Raw genomic sequence first — 22,762 nt, forward strand, 5'->3', positions numbered from 1 at the left:
AATGTCATGTGTCCTTGTAAGAGACATACAGGGAAGGCAAAGGGAGAAGAGAAGGCCCTGTAAAGACTGAGGCAGAGACTGGAGTGAGCCCAAGCCCAGGAACACCTGGGGCCACCAAAAACTGGAGGGGGCAAGGAAGGATCCTCCCCAAGAGCCTGCAGAGGGAGCGTGGCCCTGCTGACACCTTGATTTTGGACCTCTGGACTCCAGAGCTGTGAGGGAATAAATTCTATTGGCTTAAGCCATCAGGTCTGTGCTAATTTCTTACGGCAACTCTTCAAAACTAATATGATAATCATTAGTGGTCAGAAAAAGGAAACTAATAGAATCCCCTTGTTAATTCAGTGGCCCAATGAAACGTTTAGGCCAGTAAAGTTACAATGGGCAGTTGAATAATTTCTTAAGGCCAACCTCAGTGTCAGTGTACCTGCTGGATGACCTCCCCCAGTTTTAATTATTCCATGTCTTTCAAGGATCTCCTACAACCTCAGTGAGTACACTGCTAAATAAACCCAGGATTCTTTCTTTGTGGTGCATAAGAAGCCTTAGAAAATATTTCTCATGGATGTAGTAAGAGCTCTAAAATGGGTACAATTTATGATATTAAAGGCACTTATGGACCCTCATTGGTCTTGGTCCTGAGTGTCAGCAATTTACAAGATGAAATAATAGAAACATCGTGATGTGGAGAAAGAGACTATACTGGGGCATGTGGGGTTTGGTTGCATGAGGTCCCTTTCAGCCCTAAGATCTTTCTTCTCTCCAATCTTCCTAACTTTTCCTCCCTCTTTCCTATCCATCCATCCCACACAATCTACTGAGTGTCTCAGTATAGGTGTATCTTAGGGATATTGCAGGCATTACAGATATAAAGAGGAAAACAACCACGGAATCTGATCAGGGTTTTCAGTGTACTGGTGAGTATTTCTCACTTTCCTGAAGATTAAAGAATGGTATAAAACAGATTTTAAATCTATTGTTTTGTAGATAGCCCCCGCTCCCCCAAATACAAAAGTATATCCAAAGGATGCCAAAGAGACGGCTTAAGAAAAATGAGTTCCAAAACCTCCCCTAAGTCTTTAGTTCTGGGCTCTAAATGGGGGAGCCCTCACTTGGCTGTACCCTCTGGAAACGGAGAGGTTTCCCTAAGTGAATTTTCAGCCTATTCTGTAAGCACCAAAGCCCAGTACTGGCCATCCCGGACGGAATGCTTCTGGACTGTATTATACACAGTTTGCCATCTTCAACAATCTGTGTAGAGCATCACTTAGCCTGTACTGATGACTCCGGTCATTCCTGTGAGCATCTGCTGCAGAAAAGCACGTGACCCCACTGTCTCGGGGCCTTGAGGTTGTCCTGCATCTTCCCTTTATGTCGGTTCTCAGCTTCCCTTGTCACCAGTGGTCACTGTGTAGGCCCCCAGCTGCTCTGCCAGCATCCTGTCCAGCTCCTTCCTTCCTTTTTTTTTTTGTTTTCTTCAATATACTCCCCCCACCCCGCCCAATCTGCAGTGAGTCGGAAACGAGACAACTAAGCCTTTGAAGATCCGTATGATAAGTAAGTGTCAACTGTGCTTTGAGGGAAGTAAGGAGACTGAAGTACATTAGCTTTCATCCAAGAAGGATGTGAAATGATGGTGTCCAATAGATTCTGGAAAGACATCCACTCAAGAAAGAGGGTACACACGGCATCCTGGGCATGCGGACAAGGTGTAGGCTTGTAGGTTTTCGCAGGTGTGTTTGTTCAAGGAAGGCCTCCCCTCCTCCCTCGCCCGAAAGGAGGACATTCAATACGCAAATACAGGCAAGAAGGAGAGATACAAAAGACAGAAGAAAGAAGCAACAATAAGAGGCCAAAGAGAAAGTAACAGAAGGAAATGAGACAAAAGGTAGGAGAGAGGGAGAACAGGACTGGAGTAAAGAACAAAGTGAGATCAGAGCCTTATTGCTTTTGAGAGCGGAATTTCTTACTTGGTTGTTAAATCACCATCCGTGCTGTCGCTCTGGGCAGGAAGCCCGGGTGTGGAACTTTCTGCCACAAAAGCACACTGACCACTTCACGTCACTCAAGCACAGTGATGAAATCACCTGGACCAGAAAATCCAGTTATCCCAGTACTTGTTTCCAAAGAGTAAAATTTACCTGTAGACTATTCCTTTGGAATGAAGGAACTGCAGACCGAGAATGATTTCGGCAGCATAGAACCTGAGGGAAGGAAAATCAAGGCTCAACATGAATGTTTACTAGGAAAAAAAATTCCCCTTTTTATCTAGTGAGTGTGCAGCGCTCTGCTAAATGTGTGCACGGAATTTTGTTTTAATCACAACGAAAGGAAGATATCATCCATTCTACGCATCCAGCTTCAGCCCTGAGAGAATGAAATGGAGCTGGTATATTTAGCCCTACCCGCATCTAGGGCTTATTCTTATATTGTAAACTATAATGCTCAAACTGTCATTTTTTTTTTTTTGCTAATAGAACATTCAAAAACACTAAATGTAATAATAGGGAAATAATTTTCCCTTTTATTTTAAAACCTACTTGGACCCCTCACACCTGTCTGGAGGTCATTCCACATAGACCTGACTTCTTCCTGCGTAAGAAGTGCAGCCTGAGAGGAGGAGGAACGCACACAGGCAGACCTCAGGGATCTCACGGGTTCGGTTCCAGACCACCGCAATACAGCGAGTCACACGAGTTTTTTTGGTTTCCCAGTGCATATAAAATTATGTTGACACTACAGTGTCACCTATGAAGCACGCAATAGTATTATGTCTAAAAAAAAATGTACATATCTTAATTAAATACTTGTGAACTATACTTCAGTTAAAAAAATATGGCTAAAATATGCTAACCGTCATCTGGTAACGCAGAGCTGCCACAAACCTTCCTTTATAAAAAAACAAAGTATCTGCAAAGCACGATAAAGTGAAGTGCAATCAAACGAGATACGCCTGTATTAGAAGCTGGGAGGTGATACCTTGCTCTCCACCTTCAAAGATGACAGACTCAAAGGAGGTGAGTTTACAGGAGGGTTAAAGTTAGAGATAAGGGAGAACTTCCCGCAAGTGAGGTCTGCTGGATCTTGGAGAAGAACGCAGAAACCCCTTCCTGGGAGGCAGTGAGGACAGATAGATAGCATGTGTCTGCAATGGCTTTCATGCCTTACACACCTGGAAGGGACCCCGAGAATCCTCTCTAGCAGAAAAATACCCGATGATTTCTGTGCTGCAGGAATCTCATAAAATTATCTCCGGGCACTTGGCCGATGGTTCCTGGAAGCAACGAGATCGGCGGCGTGCTACCCACTGGATTTGACAAAGCAGCCACTTCAGCCGGGGTTTCTGTAGGAGCTCGTGGAAAAGTCTGTCTCTCAACGCAGCTCGACCTGAACCCCTCCAAGTGTTCAATAGGGGTAAGTGAGATTACTGAGCGTACAGCAAGCAAGGCTAGTGTGCACCCACCCTTTTAAGTGGAGCCAGGGGCACAGTTTTCTTGTGTTTGACTGTCTCAGTGGTTTGATGACTCAGGAAAGAGGGCGTGAGGGAGGAAGGGTGCGGGGCTTCTGTGGGACTCAGCTGCAGTCCCACCTAGTAAACCCACCCTACTCAATTTTGCCAGCGCCTAGAGTGGTTTGATGCCAAAGAAGGCGAACGTATTCTCGAGAGAGAGCAAATGTCTCTTCCTGTTTCCTAATTCTCCTGCCCCCAGAGCTGACTGCTTGATGCCTTCACACTGAGCTTCCCTTGAAAGGCCTCCATGAAGCCCCATCCAGTGACCGCCTTGCCCATCTGTGCTCCATTTGACTTCTATTCAAGGGGCAAATATTGCTTCTGGGTTCAGATGATTTAGAAGCCTGAAGAAGTGGGGTGGTTCCTTAAGAAACTAAGTAGTTGATCTCGCAGCAGAGAAATGAAATAAAACCGACTTGAATTTAAGCTTCACAAACTGGGAAAACAGTTGCCTCATTGGATGTGTTCCTGGGGTCACCTCGCCCTGGGGTTTAGGCCCACTGAGTGAGAAACAGGAAAAGTGCCACATGGGGAAAAGCATGGCGCGGGCACAGTGGACCCCAGTGCCTGACAAGACCAGTGGGAACCCCCCCAACCCTACAAGGGCTCTTACGTGGCTCTGCAAAGATCAAACTTGTGGCAGCTCTGGATGTGGTACATTAAGTCTCCTCCGTTGAGATACTCCATCACAAAAAAGAGGTTTTCCTGCAGAAAGACACAATGATCCCAACTGTGAGCTTCTTGAAAATAAGAAAACAAGGATTACTTTTTAAATGGATTTCATTATTTCAGAGGAACCAGTTCCGTCTTGAAATCCCTTATAAAAAGGCCGGCAAGACAATTTAGCGGATCTGTAGAGCATTTCTGAACCCCAAGAAACCTGGGGAATCCAGGAGTATGTGTGATGTTTGCTAGGATGCCCGGATGGTAGCATGCAGCAGATGGGGCACAGCACGAGGGAGGGTCCACCCGGACTTGACCGCCCGACAGTGGGATGGTCTTGGGCACTTAATGGGTGCTGGCTGTATACCTGCTGAAATTGACAGTGTGTAGGATGGTAAAGAGTACAAACCGGAGGCTCTGACTACAGGGGCAGGGCTTGGAAGCGTTGACCCGCTCAACACTCAGTAAGTAGTTCTGAATGTATGCTTCGGGCATGGCCAGAGTGAGTGGGCGTGCTCATGCCTGCCCCATCCATCCAAGATGGAGACAGCCCCGCCTTCAGGGAGCTCACAGTCAAGTCTGGGCTTACTTCCCTCCAGTGCTGACTTCACCTGTTGCAAGTCACAGCTTATAAGCTGTGCTGCTCCTAACAGGACGCCATGCATGTTGTTAGAGCCGCTGCCCCTGAATGGCAGCTGTCGAAAGCAAGGCTGAGTGGTCTTCGGACCGTGGTCGAAGTATCAGAGGTGGCTGATTCCAGGGAGCCTGAGCTCCTCCATGGTGTGAGACAAGAGTTCCTCAATACGTATATTTATGACCCTTGGAGCACCCTGATTTTGAGAGTCCTCGTGAACCACAGAATTAGTAATCTGCTCAGTGTGGAGACAGTTGGCGTGTCTGTGCATGAATTTGCACCTGGAAACCTCACCTGGGTGATTTTTTTTTTTTTTTTTTAAAGGATTAACCTTTAAGTTTTGATGTGAGACTAACCGAGGCCCCGGGTCATATGAGGTGCCGTGGAAACCGTGTTCTGGTCTGACAGTGGCACACACTGCCTGCCATGGGTACTAAGGCTGTATCCCCACAGAACTGGGAAACCACGATGGTGGCGATTCTCTCAGTAAGTCAGGTAAAGGTAAACGTCCTGCTTTTTCCAAAGATGACCTCAGATCTAGTTTTCTGTGCCATGTATCCTTACCTGGAGCCCACCCTTTCTCTTGGGGACAGGCCCAAATCCTCTGCTGACAGAAATCCTAACTTAACATTGATATTTTGGACATGGTTTGAGATCCATCACTTGCCCCATCTGTACACACCTGCTTCCTCATTAGCACACCTTCCTGCTGGCTCTTGTTCCCATAAGTACCATATGAACAGCTTCCCACCTTTACCTTTGTACCCGAAACTAGGGTGGCCTGTACACACAGCGGTGGCATCTCTTAAGTACTCAGGAGAATGAGAGGTATACAAGCTTAAAATAAGACCGTTTATCATAGACCTCAGATGGAAGGTTCCTTTGAAACGTTAGGATGCTTACAAATTCCTATAAAGGTTGAAATTTCGGAATTTACAATTTGTCAGTTTGGACGTGGAGAAAGTGGGGGAAGGTGACTGGAGGCAAAAGGTCGACCTTAACTTCTACACGTGCCTGGGATGGTGGTCCCATAGTTCTCGTGTCTGAATCAGACTCCGCACCTAGTGGCGAGGGTTGGGCATTGAATTTGTGCAGTGGATGGGGATATAAGCAAGCGTGGGGCGTGGTTAATGTTTACTACCGCGGGCGTTCTAAGAAGACCATAGTGATTATTAACTAAATAGTAGTGGAGATTTATAGCATGTCAGATGCCACACTTAATTCTACTAAAAGATTTTATGGCTCCACAATAAATCTTTCAAGAATCTGTTCAAGTTCTCATCTCTATATTAAGCCAGGGCACTGGAAAAAGTCCTTTGGTTGTCTTCAGTTATTTATGATGGCATTTTGCTTCAGTTTAAACCTTTGGTTTGGGTGAATAGCAGCTAAAACGTGGGCTTCTTAAAGGGGATGAGGGCAGTCCATGCCTGGAAGTCCAGCGTGGGTGGGCAGGATGGGGAGACCTGCTATCCCTCTAGGGGATGCTGTTCTGAAGATCTTTGCCTTCTTTTAGAACATTCTGACAGCTGTTTGGAAGTCTTGAGAATCCATTCATGCAGGGAACTGTTGGGTCCACTCTGAGCCCAGCGAGACGGCTCTGTGATGAAAGTAGCATAAATGTCTGCACATGCAAACCATGCGGTCCTGGGGTTTGGGTTTTCAGGATCACATTTTGAAGGATGGATAAACCTCTTAAAAGTTGAATCCCAAATCCCAGTCATAAAGAGTAAATACAAATATAATAGACTCAAACTTTCATAAATGGCTGGGGAAGGACTACTCAGAACCAAAGGAATCCTGCAGGGGTTCAAAAAGGGTATCAGAAAGAGAAGTCTGCCCACTGGAGAAACTCTGAATTGGGTCAGGAAGAACCAAATCCAGAAGGACGGGACTCAAGGCAACTGTTAGGATAATGGGCTTTGCCCTTACTCAGACCAGAGTTCAGATTTCCTCTATTTGTGACCTTAACGTAACCTCTCCTGAGCCTCATATTTTTCATCTGCAAAATGGAAGGAGTAATATTCCTACTTCATAGGGTTGTCGTGAGTAGTAAATGAGATGACCTACGTAGAAAGCTAGCTGAGCGTTGGCACTCAGCCTGCACTTCAGAAGTGGTAGTTGTTGTCATAGTAAACAATTTAAAAGCCAGTCAAAAAAACAGATCACAAGAACTAAACAAATGGAGAGAGAGTCCACGTTCATAAATAGGAAGCCAATATTGCCAAGATGTCAGTGCTTCCGAACTTTACCTACAGATTCTCTACAATCCCAGTCAAAATCCCAGTGAGCTACCTGGTGGGTATCGACAAACTGACTCTAAAGGTTACATGGAGGAGAGGCAAAAGATCCAGGATAGCCAACAACATGTTGAAGAAGAACAAAACTGGAGGACTGACCATACCCGACTTCAAGACTTACTATAAAACTAGAGTAATCAAGATGGTGGCATCGGTGAAAGACCAGACCAATAGATCAATGGAACAGAAAAACCTAGAAACAGACCCATGTAAATATAGTCAACTGATCGTTGACAAAGGAGAAAATGCAATACAATGGAGCAAAGACGGTCTCTTCAAGAAATGGTGCTGATCATCACTATATATTATCGTATTTCCACATTTCTTAATTTTCATTTGCACAACATCAGAAAAACAAACACCCAGCAGATACTTCTCAGAGAAAGGAACCGCACAGTCCTGTGGATCTTGAAAGAAGGAGGAAAACAGGGAGTTAGATCTCCTCCAAGTTAAATCTCCTCCAGCGCTATCTTTCTGTTCCAGTCAGAGCTGGGAGAAAATGCAAAGCAGGCAAAGCGAGGGGAATGTGGGCTTGTGACACGTGTTATTCCAGCAAAGACCCTCTTCTTAATGCCAGTGATACATTAACTGATGCAAATGATTCTTCTGGGTGGAGTTAGAGTTGAAGTTGTGATGCTGGTGGGGGGTGGATAGGGTGGGGATGGGATGGTCCAAAACTGCCCTGGACTTAGAATTTGTCAACAGCTCCTGGCACAGCATCTGCGGAGAGGAAATTCTCATCTCTGTGTGTCTCTCACTAGCTGTGTGATCAGGTAAATCATACCATCCCTGGGCCTCAGGCTCAACCTCTGAAAAATGAGAGGTATTGGTGAGACCCTTTGACCGAATTCCTCTTTACTAGCCTAAAGATGCCCTGATTTTCACCTTAATTTCTTTTCCTTTTTCTTGGAGGAAAATATGAAATTCACAAACTTTGGTTATTGAGCACATGACAAGACCTATGTAGTGCTTCCCAGATGATAAAATACATGTTGGTAAGAAGGTGTTATGCTGCAAAATTCTTAAGAGAAATCTTTGTCCAGAAACAGTGTGTATTTGAAGTAAACTGAAGGGTATAGAGATGAGCCTTCTCTGAACCTTCTTCCACGGAGGTCAGCGTTATGGCTGGGTTCGTTATGACCTACCATGATGCCCCAAAGAAGGTCACAAAATAGAGGTCAGAGGGCTTCCTCCCGTTTAATTAGTCTCCTAGTTAGGTTAATAGAGTTTGGCTAGTTGGGGGCAAATACCTCTGTGTGTCACGGTCCTGACTGCTTTAACGTCTAAATTAATCCCGCCACGCACCAAGGGCTGAAAAGCAGAATGGGTTAGGCCAGAATGGGTTAGCGCTGTTTTGTAGACCAGAGTGTCAGGTGAATCACTTTTTGATTGGTCTTTGTATTCTGTTTCTGAATCGTGTGTTTCTTTCTCTAAGAAAGATCTCGAGCACCCCTGCTCAGAGAAGAGTATGTATTATTTCTGATTTCGGAAAAGAGTCCAAACAAAGGATTAGAACTCAATAACCTCTAGGATTTACCCTCCCAGTCCAAGCACTTGGTGAATTTTTCACTTAGCCTACTTGGGCGGCAAAAACATAGCATTTTGTCAAGTAGCTCCATGAAAAGTGAATTTTAAAAGAGGAAGGTTGCCTTACTCAGGGTGTTTCCTCCTGCAGGGAAACGGCCAAGGTCCTTATTAATGAAACAATAAAACACTGAGCTTATTTCCATCCTGTCCGTGAAGTCAGTTTTACTTGGGGTTTGACAGTACAATGATTACAGCCACTGGAAGAAGTGATTCATTGAATAACGCTGAAGAACCTCTCGCTAACAAGCAAGCATTTGATACATCATTCAACAATATTTATTTATCTCTCAGCTCTCCAGTTTGCAAATATACCTATGGCATACATGCCGTTCTGTATGCCAGATCCATAAAAACAAGAGAGTCAGAGTTAGTTATTGCTTTGCTGTGATTTTCTGGCAGCCGAAGGAAATAATCAATGGTGATATTCTGGAGATAGATGGGTATTCAAAGCTCTGTGGCTCTTTTTTTTTTTTTTTCCTTTAAAAAAGGTATTTATTCTTGCAAAGTCATTTAAATATATATACTGAGTACTTTCAAAAATTGAAAATAGCAAAGGATTCTGTGTGTTTGTGTACAAAGTACTGTATTTTCCAAAGCGTCTACAAATATCTTTCATCACTTGGCTGATAGAATGGTATATTTTCTTCTATGTACTTACAAAAATATGACAGACCACTTTAGGGGGTCTCTAACATCTAAATTGCTTTGTATTCATTTTCTTTGTAAAATCTCTATATCAAATTTAGCCATGAAAGCGATTTATACTGGTAAAAAGGAGGAAGCAGGTAAAAGCTATATACAGAAATACAAATACTTAGTTTGCCAATCTAAGAGCTGGAAAAAAAATCATCTTTCAGATGACAGATATGTACTAATCTCAGTGGTTTTCAAGGCCAAATCCTTTAAATCATTATGGTCTAAATTCAACCAAGATATTGCCTTTGAATCTCTACCTTTGTGGATCCCACCCTTGTTACTAACACTACCCATGTCCTGAGTATGGACTATTGTCAGACTGGAGGTGACTCTCCTTCAGATTGAAGACCACCTCCAAGGAGGTTTACATCTTTACTTCTACTTATTGTCCCCCGCCAAGCAAAGGTTTAGTTTGGAATTGCAAATTGAGAGAGCTGCATTCTTGACCTCCACAGCTCTGTGGTGGGGATGCATTACAGGGGCTTCCTGTGTAGAGGAAGAGCACAGAGCTGGGGTCCAGGCTGCCCAAGCCAGGAGCTTACAGAACCAGCCAGGGCCCCACGTGGGGACGGAGCTTGCACCCGGATGGCACACCTGCAGGGCACCTGGACACGGGCTCACCCAAACCCCCTGCTGCTACGTGCACACAGCCTGCGTCAGTGTGGTCACTGACACTCAATGTCTTAGGTATGCTTGTAATTTAGAAGGCTGGAGCCACTTCAAATCTGGAGTACTTGATCTATTCCTTCCTTGTTTAGTGAGCTGTAAGCTAAAACGCCCTAGAAAACAGGTTTATTTCCTTTTTCATAAAGAATAAGCCATCAGACTTGAGGACACGGGGAGGGGGAAGGGTAAGCTGGGATGAAGTGAGAGAGTGGCATGGACATATATTTACTACCAAATGTAAAATAGATAGCTAGTGGGAAGCAGCCGCGCAGGGAGATCAGCTCCGTGTGCTTTGTGACCACCTAGAGGGGTGGGATAGGGAGGGTGGGAGGCAGACGTAAGAGGGAGAAGATATGGGGATATATGTATGCATATAGCTGATTCACTTTGTTATACAGCAGAAACTAACGCACCATTGTAAAGCAATTATACTCCAATAAAGATGTTAAAAAAAAAAAAAGAATAAGCCATCAAAAAAAAAAAGAACAGACAATCACATGTATACTTTTGATATCTAAGCGTTGCATGTGTATGTGTGTGAAGGAAGGAGGGAGGAAAGGCTCTCTGCAGACCAGCAAACTCATTCATTACGGCCTGTTTATATTTCTACTGTAAGTCTAATTAGTAAAACTCACTGCCTTTGATAGATTCATTAGTACCTGTCAGAAAAAATGTGCCTGAGTTTCTAGAGGTTTGTACCTGCACCGGGAACTTGGGCTCAGTTGGTATTTTCTGGTTTAACTGTCCCACGGGGTCATCTTGCATTAACTAGCAAATTATTTTCTTCCATAACGGAAGTACAAACAGGGATCCATTTCACGAATTTTAAAATTGTTTTCCCTGATATGATCGGGTCTCTACTAAGAGGCAATAGAGCAGTTACGCTGATGGACTTTGCTACCAAACTGCCCAAGGGTGAATCCTGGCTCCCTTGCCTGACAGCTGTTTGACCTGTGGTGCCTTTGACCCCTGTAGGGGCCACCTTGATTTCCTTGTCTGTAAAATGGGGTTAATAATAGTCTCTACTTCAGAAAGTTGCTATGAAGATTAAATGAGCTAAAATACGCAACGTGCCTAGAACATGGACTGGCACATAGTAAGTGCTTTATAAACATCGGCTGTTATTATATTTATGACCATAGTTATTGTATACAATATACACACAGTGCATGTTGAGAAATATATATTCCCAAACACAGAGGGGTCCCTGGAACAGACTAGGTTTTAACATAAAAGGCAAGTTTAAGGAATACGGTTTTGATGTGAAAATGACCCTACTCTGCTGAAGATTTTAAAGTTACTAAATTATCACTACGACAAAGAGAAAAAAGATACACAAGAAAGATGAAATACTCAAAAACCCTACCTCTGGGTACCTTTGAATGATATAACTAGAAATGACTCTTTTCTTCTTATAATGCTTTTGTGTATTTTCCAATTTTTAAAGTATGTTTTGGTGTAATTACTTTTATAATTAGGGGAAATATTAAAGAATTTTCCTTAAGAATTTATAAGTGAGTGAGTTTGTATGGTGTAGATTCTCAGTATTTGCCATGGGGGTTTGCTATCTGGTATGGAAATGTCGATTCAGTGTCTGATGTAAAGTAAGGTGCTATCTTTTTTTAGCTCACTGAAGTTGAAACTGGCAGGCTTAAGTATTATGAAGCAAGCATGTCCAGGTACAGGGGATTAGAGTCATGTGATAAAATACTTTCAAAATCACTTTTAATCACAATAATACAAATAGAGTAATTCTTTTTAAAAAGAATCAATAACAAAAAGATCTAAAAACGGAAGCATCATTAAAGTAAAATTTTACATTTACAATATGAAAGATGATTAATACAAGATTGAAGTGTTAGATTTAACAAAATCTGTGGTGTGATTCTCACAGGGCTGTGTTTGCATATACGAATATCCTAGAGAAATTAAAAGCCCTAGGGCTGTCAAAATATATCAGTATTTAAAACATGAGATAATTCTTTAGAAGGACATTTTGTGAATGGATATTCTAGTAAAGGGGAAATGTAAAGAGGACTCAGTTATTCTAATATGATGCAGCTTCTACCCTGATTTCTCCTTAGTATGATTACATTTGCTTTTAATAAGAGAATGAAAACAAAGAACATGGAAAAGTATTTAGTAACGACGACTATTCAGTATAGCTAGTCAAGTACTGAACCAATAAGGGAACTGTTGCCAAATGTGCATACATTATTGGATAAGTGAGAACTTTGTAGCACTAAAGATTTTATAATTTTATCAAACCTATAACAATTAATTTTGAAAATACATGGAGAACTTAGTAAATATCATGCACATGAGGTCAGGAATATAGATTCCCTCTCCAGAAAAAATAAGAAACGGAGGAAAAGAATAATTATAGTCATTTTTTTCAGGTTTTTCCCCCAAGGCTAGTAAATTAATAAATTTTATACGAGAAGATTTGCATGTCTGAAGAAATAAAATTAGAATACCAATATTTACTAAAAATATCCAAGTATACCAGTATCCTTTTCAGAGTATCATATGTTAAGCATATGTAATAAATGCTGTAACATCCAAGATGACAGTATTGATATAACAATATGGAAACTGGAGAGTACACGTCAACTCAGCTTTGGGGTATATCCTATTTTAGCCAGTGGAAAGTGCAGGAAGGTGTGCCCTGAAGAATGAAGGGGAGCTGGTCCATATCTAAAATTAAAGGAAATAATCCACATCAAGTATTTAGCCCTGTGCCTGACACAGAGTAAGAACTCCATACATAGTAAACTTTATTATGTGTATTGTTATTATTTTCTTAGAACAAGTTAAATATGTTCTATATTCCAATATGTTCTCTCTCTATATATATCTTGAGAAATATACCTCCATAATGACCAAGAAGGTATGTGATGAATTTAGAATTCTTCCAAATCTTGTACTAGTGAAGTTGCTGAATGGGAAAAGCATCCTACACCCTCCAGCCCCTAGCCTCCACAACAGGGAGATGCACATGTTTTGAGCTATTAGGGCATGGAATTCTGGGGTCCTAGAGATGGGATGGGGATGAGGGATGAGGGGCCATGGTCCCTTGCTTCATGGGGGAGATGCCTGGTTCTAAGGTTGAGGACATGCAATAGATAACTGTCCAATTAAATGAGTTGGATTTGGTGTCTAGGTACCTTAAAATCTCAACTTTAACAGTTTTGGATTGACAGTATGATCTAGAAAAGAGACTAGACTGTGATCAGCTAGGCTGATCATGATTAGATCTCAGTTTCCTTAGCTGCAGAATGAGAGTATCTGATGTGACAACCTCTACAACCCCTTCCTGCTCTTAAAATTTTCATATAGTCTGTCATTACAATAGAAAAAAAAAAAAGAGTGTAACAAATCAAATTAGTAGCTATAAGCAACCAAGATGTCTCTCAATAGGTGAGGGATAAATTACAGTACATCCAGACAATGGAATACTATTCAGTAATAAAAAAATGAACTATTAAGCCATGAAAAGACATGGAGGAATCCCAAATGCATGTCGCTTAGTGAAAGAAGCCAATGAGAAGGCTATATACACTGTGTGATTTTTAACTATATGACATGGAAAAAGCCAAACTATGGAGAAAGAAAAAAAATCAGTGGTTGCCATGGGCTGGGGGATAGTGGGTGGGGAGGGATGAATAGGTAGAGCACAGAGGATTTTTAGGACAGTGAAACTATTCTGTATGATGCTGTAATGGTGAATGCATGTCAGACATTTGTCAAAACCCATAGAATGTTCAATACAAAACCCCTAATATAAACTATGGACTTTAGGTAATAATAATATATAAATATGACACATCAGTTATAATAAACACACTAGACTAAAGCAAGATGTTAATGGGGATTCCCTGGTGGTCCAGCGGTTAGGACTCCGTGCTCTCACTGCTGAGGGCCAGGGTTCGATCCCTGGTCCGGGAACTAGGATCCCACAAGCTGCACTGCACGATCAAAAATAAATAAATAAAGTGTTAAAAATAGGGGAATGTGTGAGTTGTGGAGAGAGGAAGGGGATGCATGAGAAGTCTCTGTACTTTCCACTCAGTTTTTCTGTGAACCTAAATCTGCTCTAAAAAATAGTCTATTAAAAAAAAAAAAAACAAAACGCTAGTAGCTATAGACCAGCTAATGCATTAAAATACAAATGTACAAGAAGAAAAACCTTCTTCAGAGTCTTCCTCATGTAGAGTTCATAAAAAATTAATAAAATAATGGCTGAAGAAGATGGAGACTATTAAGTTCTACTAAATTCTAATGTTTATTCACCCTATCAAGGTAGAAATTACACAAAGAAGGTAGCACTGCAGTTTCTATTTAAAATCTAAAAAATATGACTTCTAAAAAACACATCTTTATTTTGGTTGATAGTGTCCACCTAAAATATTTGTAACTGCTCTTCTAGAAATATTTTTTTTCAGTTTCTTGGAGAATTACTGTTTATTTCTTTTAACCTATTGAACACCTAGGATTTAAGAGCTCATTCACATTCTGAATAAATACAAATCATTATAAAATGGTGGTAGAAGTTACACAGTAAGTTTTATTTCAACTTATTTGTGTTGAAGATTGTTTTCACTTTGCCAGTTTTCCATCCCTGGGAAATTTCCATCACGTACTTTGTCTCCAAACTCTGGCCCTTAGATGGTCACTCGCAATTTGTGCTTCTGTGTGTTACTCAGCCTTTACTGGAGCCCCTACTGCTGACATGTCAAGCCCTTTCTTCTGTCTCCACGGTCCCGTTCCTGTCCCTCTCATTTCCAGCCTGGAGACACTTCCTACTTTATTTATTGCGGTGATCACCACCACGGTGAGCCCTCCCGGATTTCCTCCTCTTCTTAGTCTCTCTCTCCCGCCTCTTCCTCACACGTCCTCTCTCAGAAGTGACCCCTCTCCTTGTGTTTGCTGTATGCTAACCCGTTCCTCTTCCAGAATCTTCCATCACAAATTCCTCCCCTTTTGGAGCATTCTCCATTACTCGTAACCCTTGAACCCTGTGATCATAACAAGCCTCCACCTTCGGGGAAACACTTTCTGAAAGACTGCCGTGTAACCACCAAGTTCACCCACCCGCCAGCCACTCCTCTGTCACCTGACATACGTCCTCAGCTTCCCAGTAGGATGCTTCCTTCTGTTCCCCCTAAATGACAGTCAACAGGTGGGCTCCTCACCAGCCTGACCCCACGGGCCCCTCTTTCCTGACATCCTTCTCTTTCCTGGCTTCCACTGACCCTACTCCCCTGGTCCTCCCCTCACCTCCCTGAGGGATCTGAGCTGTCACTTTCCCTCTTCTTCCCCCTCCTCCTTACGAGGGGGCTTTGCTTTGGTTTGGTCCTTGAACCACTTGAACCACTTCCGTGGGTTTATCCCAACTCTCACGTATTCCCACAGTGTCAACCACTGCCTGTTTGCAGAGTCCTGCATTTATCCTTTCCTTGAGGTGTGTGCCGTGTCCCCTCCAACGCACATGGTCTTTGGTTGAATAGGGAGATGCACCGCCAGGTGCCCTGTTGTAAGAACACTGGGAATGACACGTATTAGGCTGCCGTTTGCTATTGATCGTGTATTTTCTCTAAGACTGTCAGCTGAGAAAAGGACACATAAGTGACCTAAGTTTTAATGTGGGGAGACGAGAGGTAGATAAGAATGATTTTGAGGTCAAGGTAGAGTCCACAAGGCTGCTAGGGGCACAAGATCAAGGGAACTTGCGTCGAGGGGGAGATAATGGACTTGAAGGGCACAGAGGGGTGGAAGAGTGGACACCAAGGGTGGACGTCCTCTCCTCTCGGCCAGCCTTTCTGGAACCTGAGGATGCTGGCAGACGTGCCACAGTCAGCCAATGTAATTTACCAGAAGACCATTTCTTTTTATTTTTCTTCCCCTACAGCTCCCTACCCCAAGAACATTATCTAGAACGCTGTGGGATAATTTTTTTAAAAAGAGAGAAAACATGCTTCTTGATATCAAGGGAAAGTACTATTTAAATGGAGAAACCAAATAAATGCATCTGAAAGCAGTCACAGAAAGGGGCAAACCACAGGAACAAAACCACCTTTCTGGGTCTTGTCAGCTGAGAAGCCTGAGGAGGTGAAAGATAATGGTTACTAAGTAGGATTTGGTGAATCTGAAAGATATTTAGGGGGGAGATCCTCTCTGACCCTTCAAAGGAGGGCCAGTAGCTTTGCAGACAAGAGAGGTTACTTTCCAGGATACCCTGGAAGGAGATGCAAAATGTCCGTGTTTCGAGGGAAGGTGGTGTTCTGCGGCTTTGGGAGAACAGCTGATGGAGGAACAGACGAACAGTGTGGGCACACGAGCCTTGAAGAAACAAATCACAGAAAGGTGAGAAAATGCCTGTGAGCTTAAAAGCAGGTGTGCGGAAAGGGCACGGCATTTCAGATGCAGCAGGCAACACGTGCAGTCACAGAATTCCTGCATATTTGTTCACTGATCGCCTATTATCACCAGCGTCTTGTGAGGGGGGGTGTGTAAGGCAAGCTTTTTGAGTACAACAGGGATTTACCACGTGTCTACTGTAAATTGACTCTTTTGGGTACGTTTACTGTGAATCTAACATCTGCTGAATCATACTTGAGTTGCACAGAAAGGACATCTGAAGCACATCAAAGTGATGTGTCATTTCTGAAATAACAATTTTCCAGCAATCTTTGTATCAGAAAACTGCCAGAGTCCTGTAAAGAGAAGAGACTTCTCCGTTACTTACAAATGGGGACAACACAAAAAGTTAATTCTTGTCTTAGTTCGTGGATAAGTGTTTTTGAGGATGTGGGTTTTCTTTTCCTGTTAAAATTGTGATAGTTGCTAGCACTCCTAACTCAGCTGGAGGGTTTGTGGATTAAAGAGTTTTTTGAAAGCTTCAGACGAGGTAGTTTCTGAATCAAATGCTTGACATGAAAAACCTTCTGGCCATCTCAGATGGATTTTACCTTCAAACTATGGGAATTTCAGAATGACATACTTTTAAAAAAACTGCCATGCTGAAGTCATTTTTCTTCTATTTCAAATAATAACAACTTGCAGTTCCTATGGCACTTTCTCCATGAAGGATTCAAACTTCTCCCCAAATGCTATTTTCTTTTTTAAACGTTATCCCTTTGGAGGCTAAAAGGGGACAACCAAGGTTACAAAGAAAGGTTCGGTGACCTGTTGAAAGTCACGTGAAGCGTCAGGCATCAACTCCTGCTCTGAAATCATGAGTGAGGGCACCCTGGAAGTTAAGCCTCGTGTGTTCTATAAAGGGAAAGTGAAACTCAGTTTTCTTTTTCAGAAAAGAGACGTTGCACAGTAATGCTGACACACAAGGGTCACCTGGTTCAGACAGGGCGTGTGGAAGTCGAGGGCAGTGGTGCAAATACATGAATTAACACTACCATCCTCACTCCTGACGTTCGGAAGCCTGCAAAACCTTTGGGCCTTCACTCACATTCAGCCTGCGGGGAGAGGCCCGGAGATGTGCTCATATGATCTAAAACGTCTTGTAGGTGTGAAATTGTAAGGCTACTGAAACTACCTGAACACAGACGGGCCTTTCAGGATTCAAAGGAGACACAGATGAAAGCAGGCCACAGTCCACTTTTCATTTCTAAGGAAAAATTAGTTCCTTAAAAAAAAACCCAAAGTGTTAGATGTATCTTTTCCTTAAAGAGATAATAGTCCCCAAATGGAGTCACTTGTGTTAAGCCCACATCGCCAAACTGAGACTTAATACCTAACCTATTTGCAGTTCCAACCTTCCCCAGCGATGTAATCTTAAGCGGTCAGTCTGGATCTTTCTGGTCAGTGCAAGACGGGTAATGCCCCTGATAGAACCCCTTCTTCCCTAAGGGAAGGTGATCCTGCCTGAAACACTCTGCCCTTTTCCTTGTCCCTCCCCCATTTCTGCCTATAAAGTCTTCATTTCATGCAACTCCCCAGAGCTCCCTGTCAGTTGCTAGATGGGATGCTGCAATTCGTTAGTCACTGAATAAAGCCAATTAGAGTTCTAAACTTACTCAGCTCAATTTTGTGTCTTAACAGATTTAGTGATGGTGACGGGATCCGAAGGAAACATCTGATGGCTCTGAGGACAACACGAGACACAGGGAAGGACACTTTGAGAGCATCTTTCCCGCCGTCGCGAGGGCCGTGGGTAAGTTCCCCTCGGTTTTGAGCTCTGCTCTTTGCGTCGGGCTCCTGATCTAATTTAATTGGCTATCCAGTCCCCCATTTGATTGGAACCCCTAGTTCCATGCTGGGAGCTGCTGGTGGTTTAGTCTGCAGTTCCCCATCTGTTTGGAATCCTCCTCCAGATTCCATGCTGGGAGCTGCTGGTGGTTTAGTCTGCAGTTCCCCATCTGTTTGGAATCCTCCTCCAGATTGCATGCTGGGAGCTGCTGGTGGCAGCTGTGGTTCTCCATTCTTTGGGGTTTGCTGGTTCGGTCCTTCGCCCAGTCCCTGGTTTCATGTTGGGAATTGTTGGTGTGCAAGGTCTTTGCCTTGGCCGGGCTGCAGTGACATCTCTTGGTTACTGCTGGTGTGTTAAGGTGCATGTTTGTTTGTCTTGTGTAGATAAAGGCTATTGTTGATGGGAATTTCAGAAGCAAGAAAAGCCACAAAATTGGTGGCCATGGATCAAGCATTTAAACTGTCAGAATGCTCACCACCTAACACAGAAACTCCTGTGTTAGGACCAGTTGGTCATGGAATGGGTTAGAGTGACACTAGGTCAGCTGCCAACCTCAAAATTTCCATGCAATGAGGCACACTATAAAACACCGCACAACCTCCAACCCCGCGGCATATCCCTCTTAGTTATTCACCTGGCTCCGAGAGACCCAAAGGCGTAGCCCGACAAAATGAGACCTTTAAATTCTAAAGAGTTAAGTGTGCCACGTGCTTGTTGTATATCTAAGAACTATAATTCCAGAAGCTGCAGATATCTACAAAAATGGCAAAAATCTTACTAAAAATAACTTAGGATTGTTGTTTGGGGTTCTGAGAACTTAGCTTGGCAACTGTCAGGATGGGGACTCCAAAATACGGCTGGACAGAAACGTGGTTGAACTACCTTTGTGGCTAAGGGTCCTACCAAACGCTGCCGGCCCTTGGAGAGATGGCAACGGCCATTATGAGGAAAGTTCCAATTAGTTGAGATCATTTGAGAAGTGCCCTTGAAAGTAAGGGCTCCCAAATCAAACAAACAGAATGGGGATACTTATTTTAACTGGCATGCAGAAGCCTTCAAAAGGCTTCAAGATGCCAAGATAGCTTCATTGAAAAATTTGTTGCAAAAGGCTAGTGAAAAATTAAAGGCACAACAGGTACCTAAAAGAGCCGGTAAAATGAACGTTATATAACCTTCTGTCCTCCTTTATTTGAATACTCATTCTAGTAATCCGGTCTTAAGTGTCTTTCTACTCTAAAGAGGCAACAGGACCAGAAAATCCACCAAGTCAGTGGCTTTACAGACAGCCCCGTATCTAGCCTTAAAGGAGGGCCCCCAAAAGGGCGCTTCCCAGGATGGTCGAGACTCTGAGGGATTTTCTGGTAAACTGCTACATTATTCCCTTAAGCAGCTAAGGCAAACTAAAATTAAAATGAATGAAAAACAATTACCGAGTTTTGGCAGATACCAGAGCTATACTGTCTGCATTAAACCCCACTCAGAGCCTGCAGATGTGATCCCAGGAAAACTGGCAGAAGCCAGCTAAGGTGAGGGTCAGCTCCCCTGGACCTCTTGTAGTACATGATAAAGAGAGGAAAATATAATAACTGTTGTACCCCCTTTGGGGACATCAAGTACAAGGGGTTGTTCAATACTGCAAGAAATATCTGCTGTTTGTCCCGACTGAAAACTGGCAAGATAGATATTTATAAGGATTTCTTTAAAAAGTAGCTCAGTGGTAAGAAGTTGGTCAGAAATTGGAAGCTCATAGGAATTTTTTTTTTTTTTAGGCCTCTTCCCCTAAGCCAAAATAAAACTATGTACACCCCAGAGGGAAAGAAAAACCTTCTAAAGCCTTTGTGAAAGGATTTACTAAAACATTCCAAAGGCAAACAGCTCTAAATCCAGAACATAGAGATCTTTTGATTTCCATCTTAGTTAGAAATCTTCTCCCTGATATAAAAGAAAAAAAAAGCGAATTAAGGATAATTTAGTTGGATGGGGTGGATCAATTTATGATATCATTTAGGCTGCAACCCAATTCTTTGAGGAATTGAGAGCTACTGTCATGATCTTAAAAATTTTGCAAGACTAGAAATTCAGCTCTAGAGGCAGTTCAAAAATCCAACTATTCCTTTCACCAATCCCACAACCTTCCCTATTTATCTCAAAAGGCGTGTATGTATTGGAAAAATTCTGGCCTTAGGAAACCAAAGTCCTTCTTGGAGGAACTTACATTCTATCCCTGTGCCTTTGAGATGTAAATGTTATATAAACTTTAGGGAGGTAATTCTTATTAGAAGGAAAACGAAAGGGGGAAGGTCATTTGAAACTTAGGTGAACAAAACATCTTATAAGTGTCTTCCCCACAAACATTAGTGAAAAAGCTTTAGCCGCCTGAGCGGGTAACCTTAACTTATTCCCTCCACCAGGTAAACAACTTAGATTCAGCTGCTTTTATAAGTAGTGAATTTTGTATTATTGTAGCTGATTCATGGTAGTAATTTTAAAATGAAAGCTATAAGGTCTCTGTTTGCACCTCTCTCTGTTTATGTGTCTGTGTATATGTGTTGTATGTGTATGGTAGTTTTCACCTCCTAATGGTATTACTAAAATTGTAAAAAAAAAAAAAAAGCTCAATTTAATTGGTTTGAAGAAAATTAAGCGCTTATATGAATTAAGTATTCCTAAAACTCCCAGAAATATACCTGCATCCCTCGGTGATATTTCAGGTTGAGCTCCAGACCCTCACAATAAGGCTAATATCATAATAAAGCAAGTCACACAAATTTTTTGATTTCCTAGTGCATTTAAAGGTTATGTTTACACTATACTGTAGGCTATTAAGTGTGCAATAGCATTATGCCTTAAAAAATACATATATGTATACCTTAATTAAAAATACTTTATTGCTAAAAAATGCTAATCATCCTCTGAGCCTTCATCAAGTCATAATCTTTTTGCTGGTGGAGGGTCTTACCTCAGTGCTGGGGACTGCTGACTAATCAGAGTGGTGGTCACTGAAGGTAGGTGTAACTATGGTAATTTCTTAAAATAAGACAACAATGAGGTTTGCTCGATTGACACTTCCTTTCATGAATGATTTCTCCATAGCAGGCAATGCTGCTTGATAGCATTTTACCCACAGAACTTTCAGAACTGGAGTAAATCCTCTCAAACCCTGCCACTGCTCTATCAGCTAAGTTTATATAACAATCTTCACAGCATCTTTACCAGAGGTAGATTCTAAACCAAGAAACCACTTTCTTTGCTCATCCATAGAAGTAACTCCTCATCCATTAAAATTATTTGATCATGGGATTGCATCAATTCAGTCACATCTTCGGCCTCCACTTCTAATTCTAGTTCTCCTGCTGTTTCCACCACATCTGCAGTTACTGCCTCCACTGAAGGCTTGGATGCCGAAAAGCCATCCATGAGGGTTGGAATCAAATTCTTTTAAACTCCTGTTAATGTTGATATTTTGATTTCTTCCCGTGAATCACAAATGTTCTTAACGGCATCTAGAATGGTGAATTCTTTCCACAAGGTTTTCGATTTACTTTGCCCAGATCCATCAGAGGAATCATCGTTTATGGCAGATTTAGTCTTATAAAATGCATTTCTTAAATCATAAGACTTGGAGGTTGAATTCACACCTTGATCTATGGGCTGCAGAATGGATGCTGTGCTAGCAAGCATGAAAACAATAGTAATCTCATTTTATATCTCGATCAGGGCTCTTGGGTGACCAGGTGCATTGCAAAGAGCAGTAATATTTTGAAAGGAACCTTTTTTTTTTTTTTCTGAGCAGTAGATCTCAACAGTGAACTTAAAATATTCAGTAAACCATGTTATAAACAGATGTACTGCCATCCAGGCTTCGTCGTTCCATTTATAGAGCCAGGCAGGGTAGATTTAGCATAATTCTTAAGGGCCCTAGGATTTTGGGAATGGTAAATGAGCATTGGCTTCAACTTAAAGTCACAGCTGCATTTGCCCCTAACAAGAGAGTCAGTCTGCCCTTTGAAGCCAGGCACCGACTTCTCTCTAGCTATGGAAGTCCTAGATGGCATCTTCTTCCATTATAAGGCTCTATCATCTACATTGAAAATTTGTTGTTAGTGGAGCCACTTTGGTTAATTATCTTCGCTAAAGCTTGTAGATAATTTGTAGCAGCTTCTACATCAGCACTTGCTGCTTCACCTTGCACTTTGATGTTATGTATATGGCTTCTTTCCTTCAACCTCATGAACCAACCTCTGCTAGCTTCAGACTTCTCTTCTGCAGCTTCCTCACCTCTCTCAGGCTTCACGGAGTTGGACATAGAGTTGGAGAGAGTAGGGCCTTGCTCTGGGTTAGGCTTTGGCTTAAGGGAATATGTGGCTGATTTGAGTTATCCAGACTATCTGCAATAAGACTGTATCATTTTCTTATCATTCCTGTGTTCACTGGAATAGCACTTTTCATTTCCTTCAAGAACTTTTCCTTTGCATTTACACCTTGGCTAATGGTTGGTG

General features: G+C 42.4%; 1 protein-coding gene across 2 annotated transcripts in view; it reads right to left on the bottom strand.

Annotated features, from left to right (window-relative positions):
- The window catches only part of PRKCQ (protein kinase C theta), a 156,540-nt gene that overhangs the window by 29,809 nt on the left and 103,969 nt on the right, over positions 1-22,762 (bottom strand). For both annotated transcript variants that reach the window (XM_068538324.1, XM_068538332.1), the window contains 2 exons: positions 4,125-4,216; positions 2,142-2,204 (listed from right to left, as the gene is read on the bottom strand). In XM_068538324.1, the coding sequence (XP_068394425.1) occupies positions 2,142-2,204; positions 4,125-4,216 (155 nt within the window). The remainder of the gene's footprint in view (positions 1-2,141; positions 2,205-4,124; positions 4,217-22,762) is intronic.

This window comes from Eschrichtius robustus, chromosome 1, assembly GCF_028021215.1.
Source record: "Eschrichtius robustus isolate mEscRob2 chromosome 1, mEscRob2.pri, whole genome shotgun sequence".
Lineage (NCBI taxonomy): Eukaryota > Metazoa > Chordata > Mammalia > Artiodactyla > Eschrichtiidae > Eschrichtius > Eschrichtius robustus.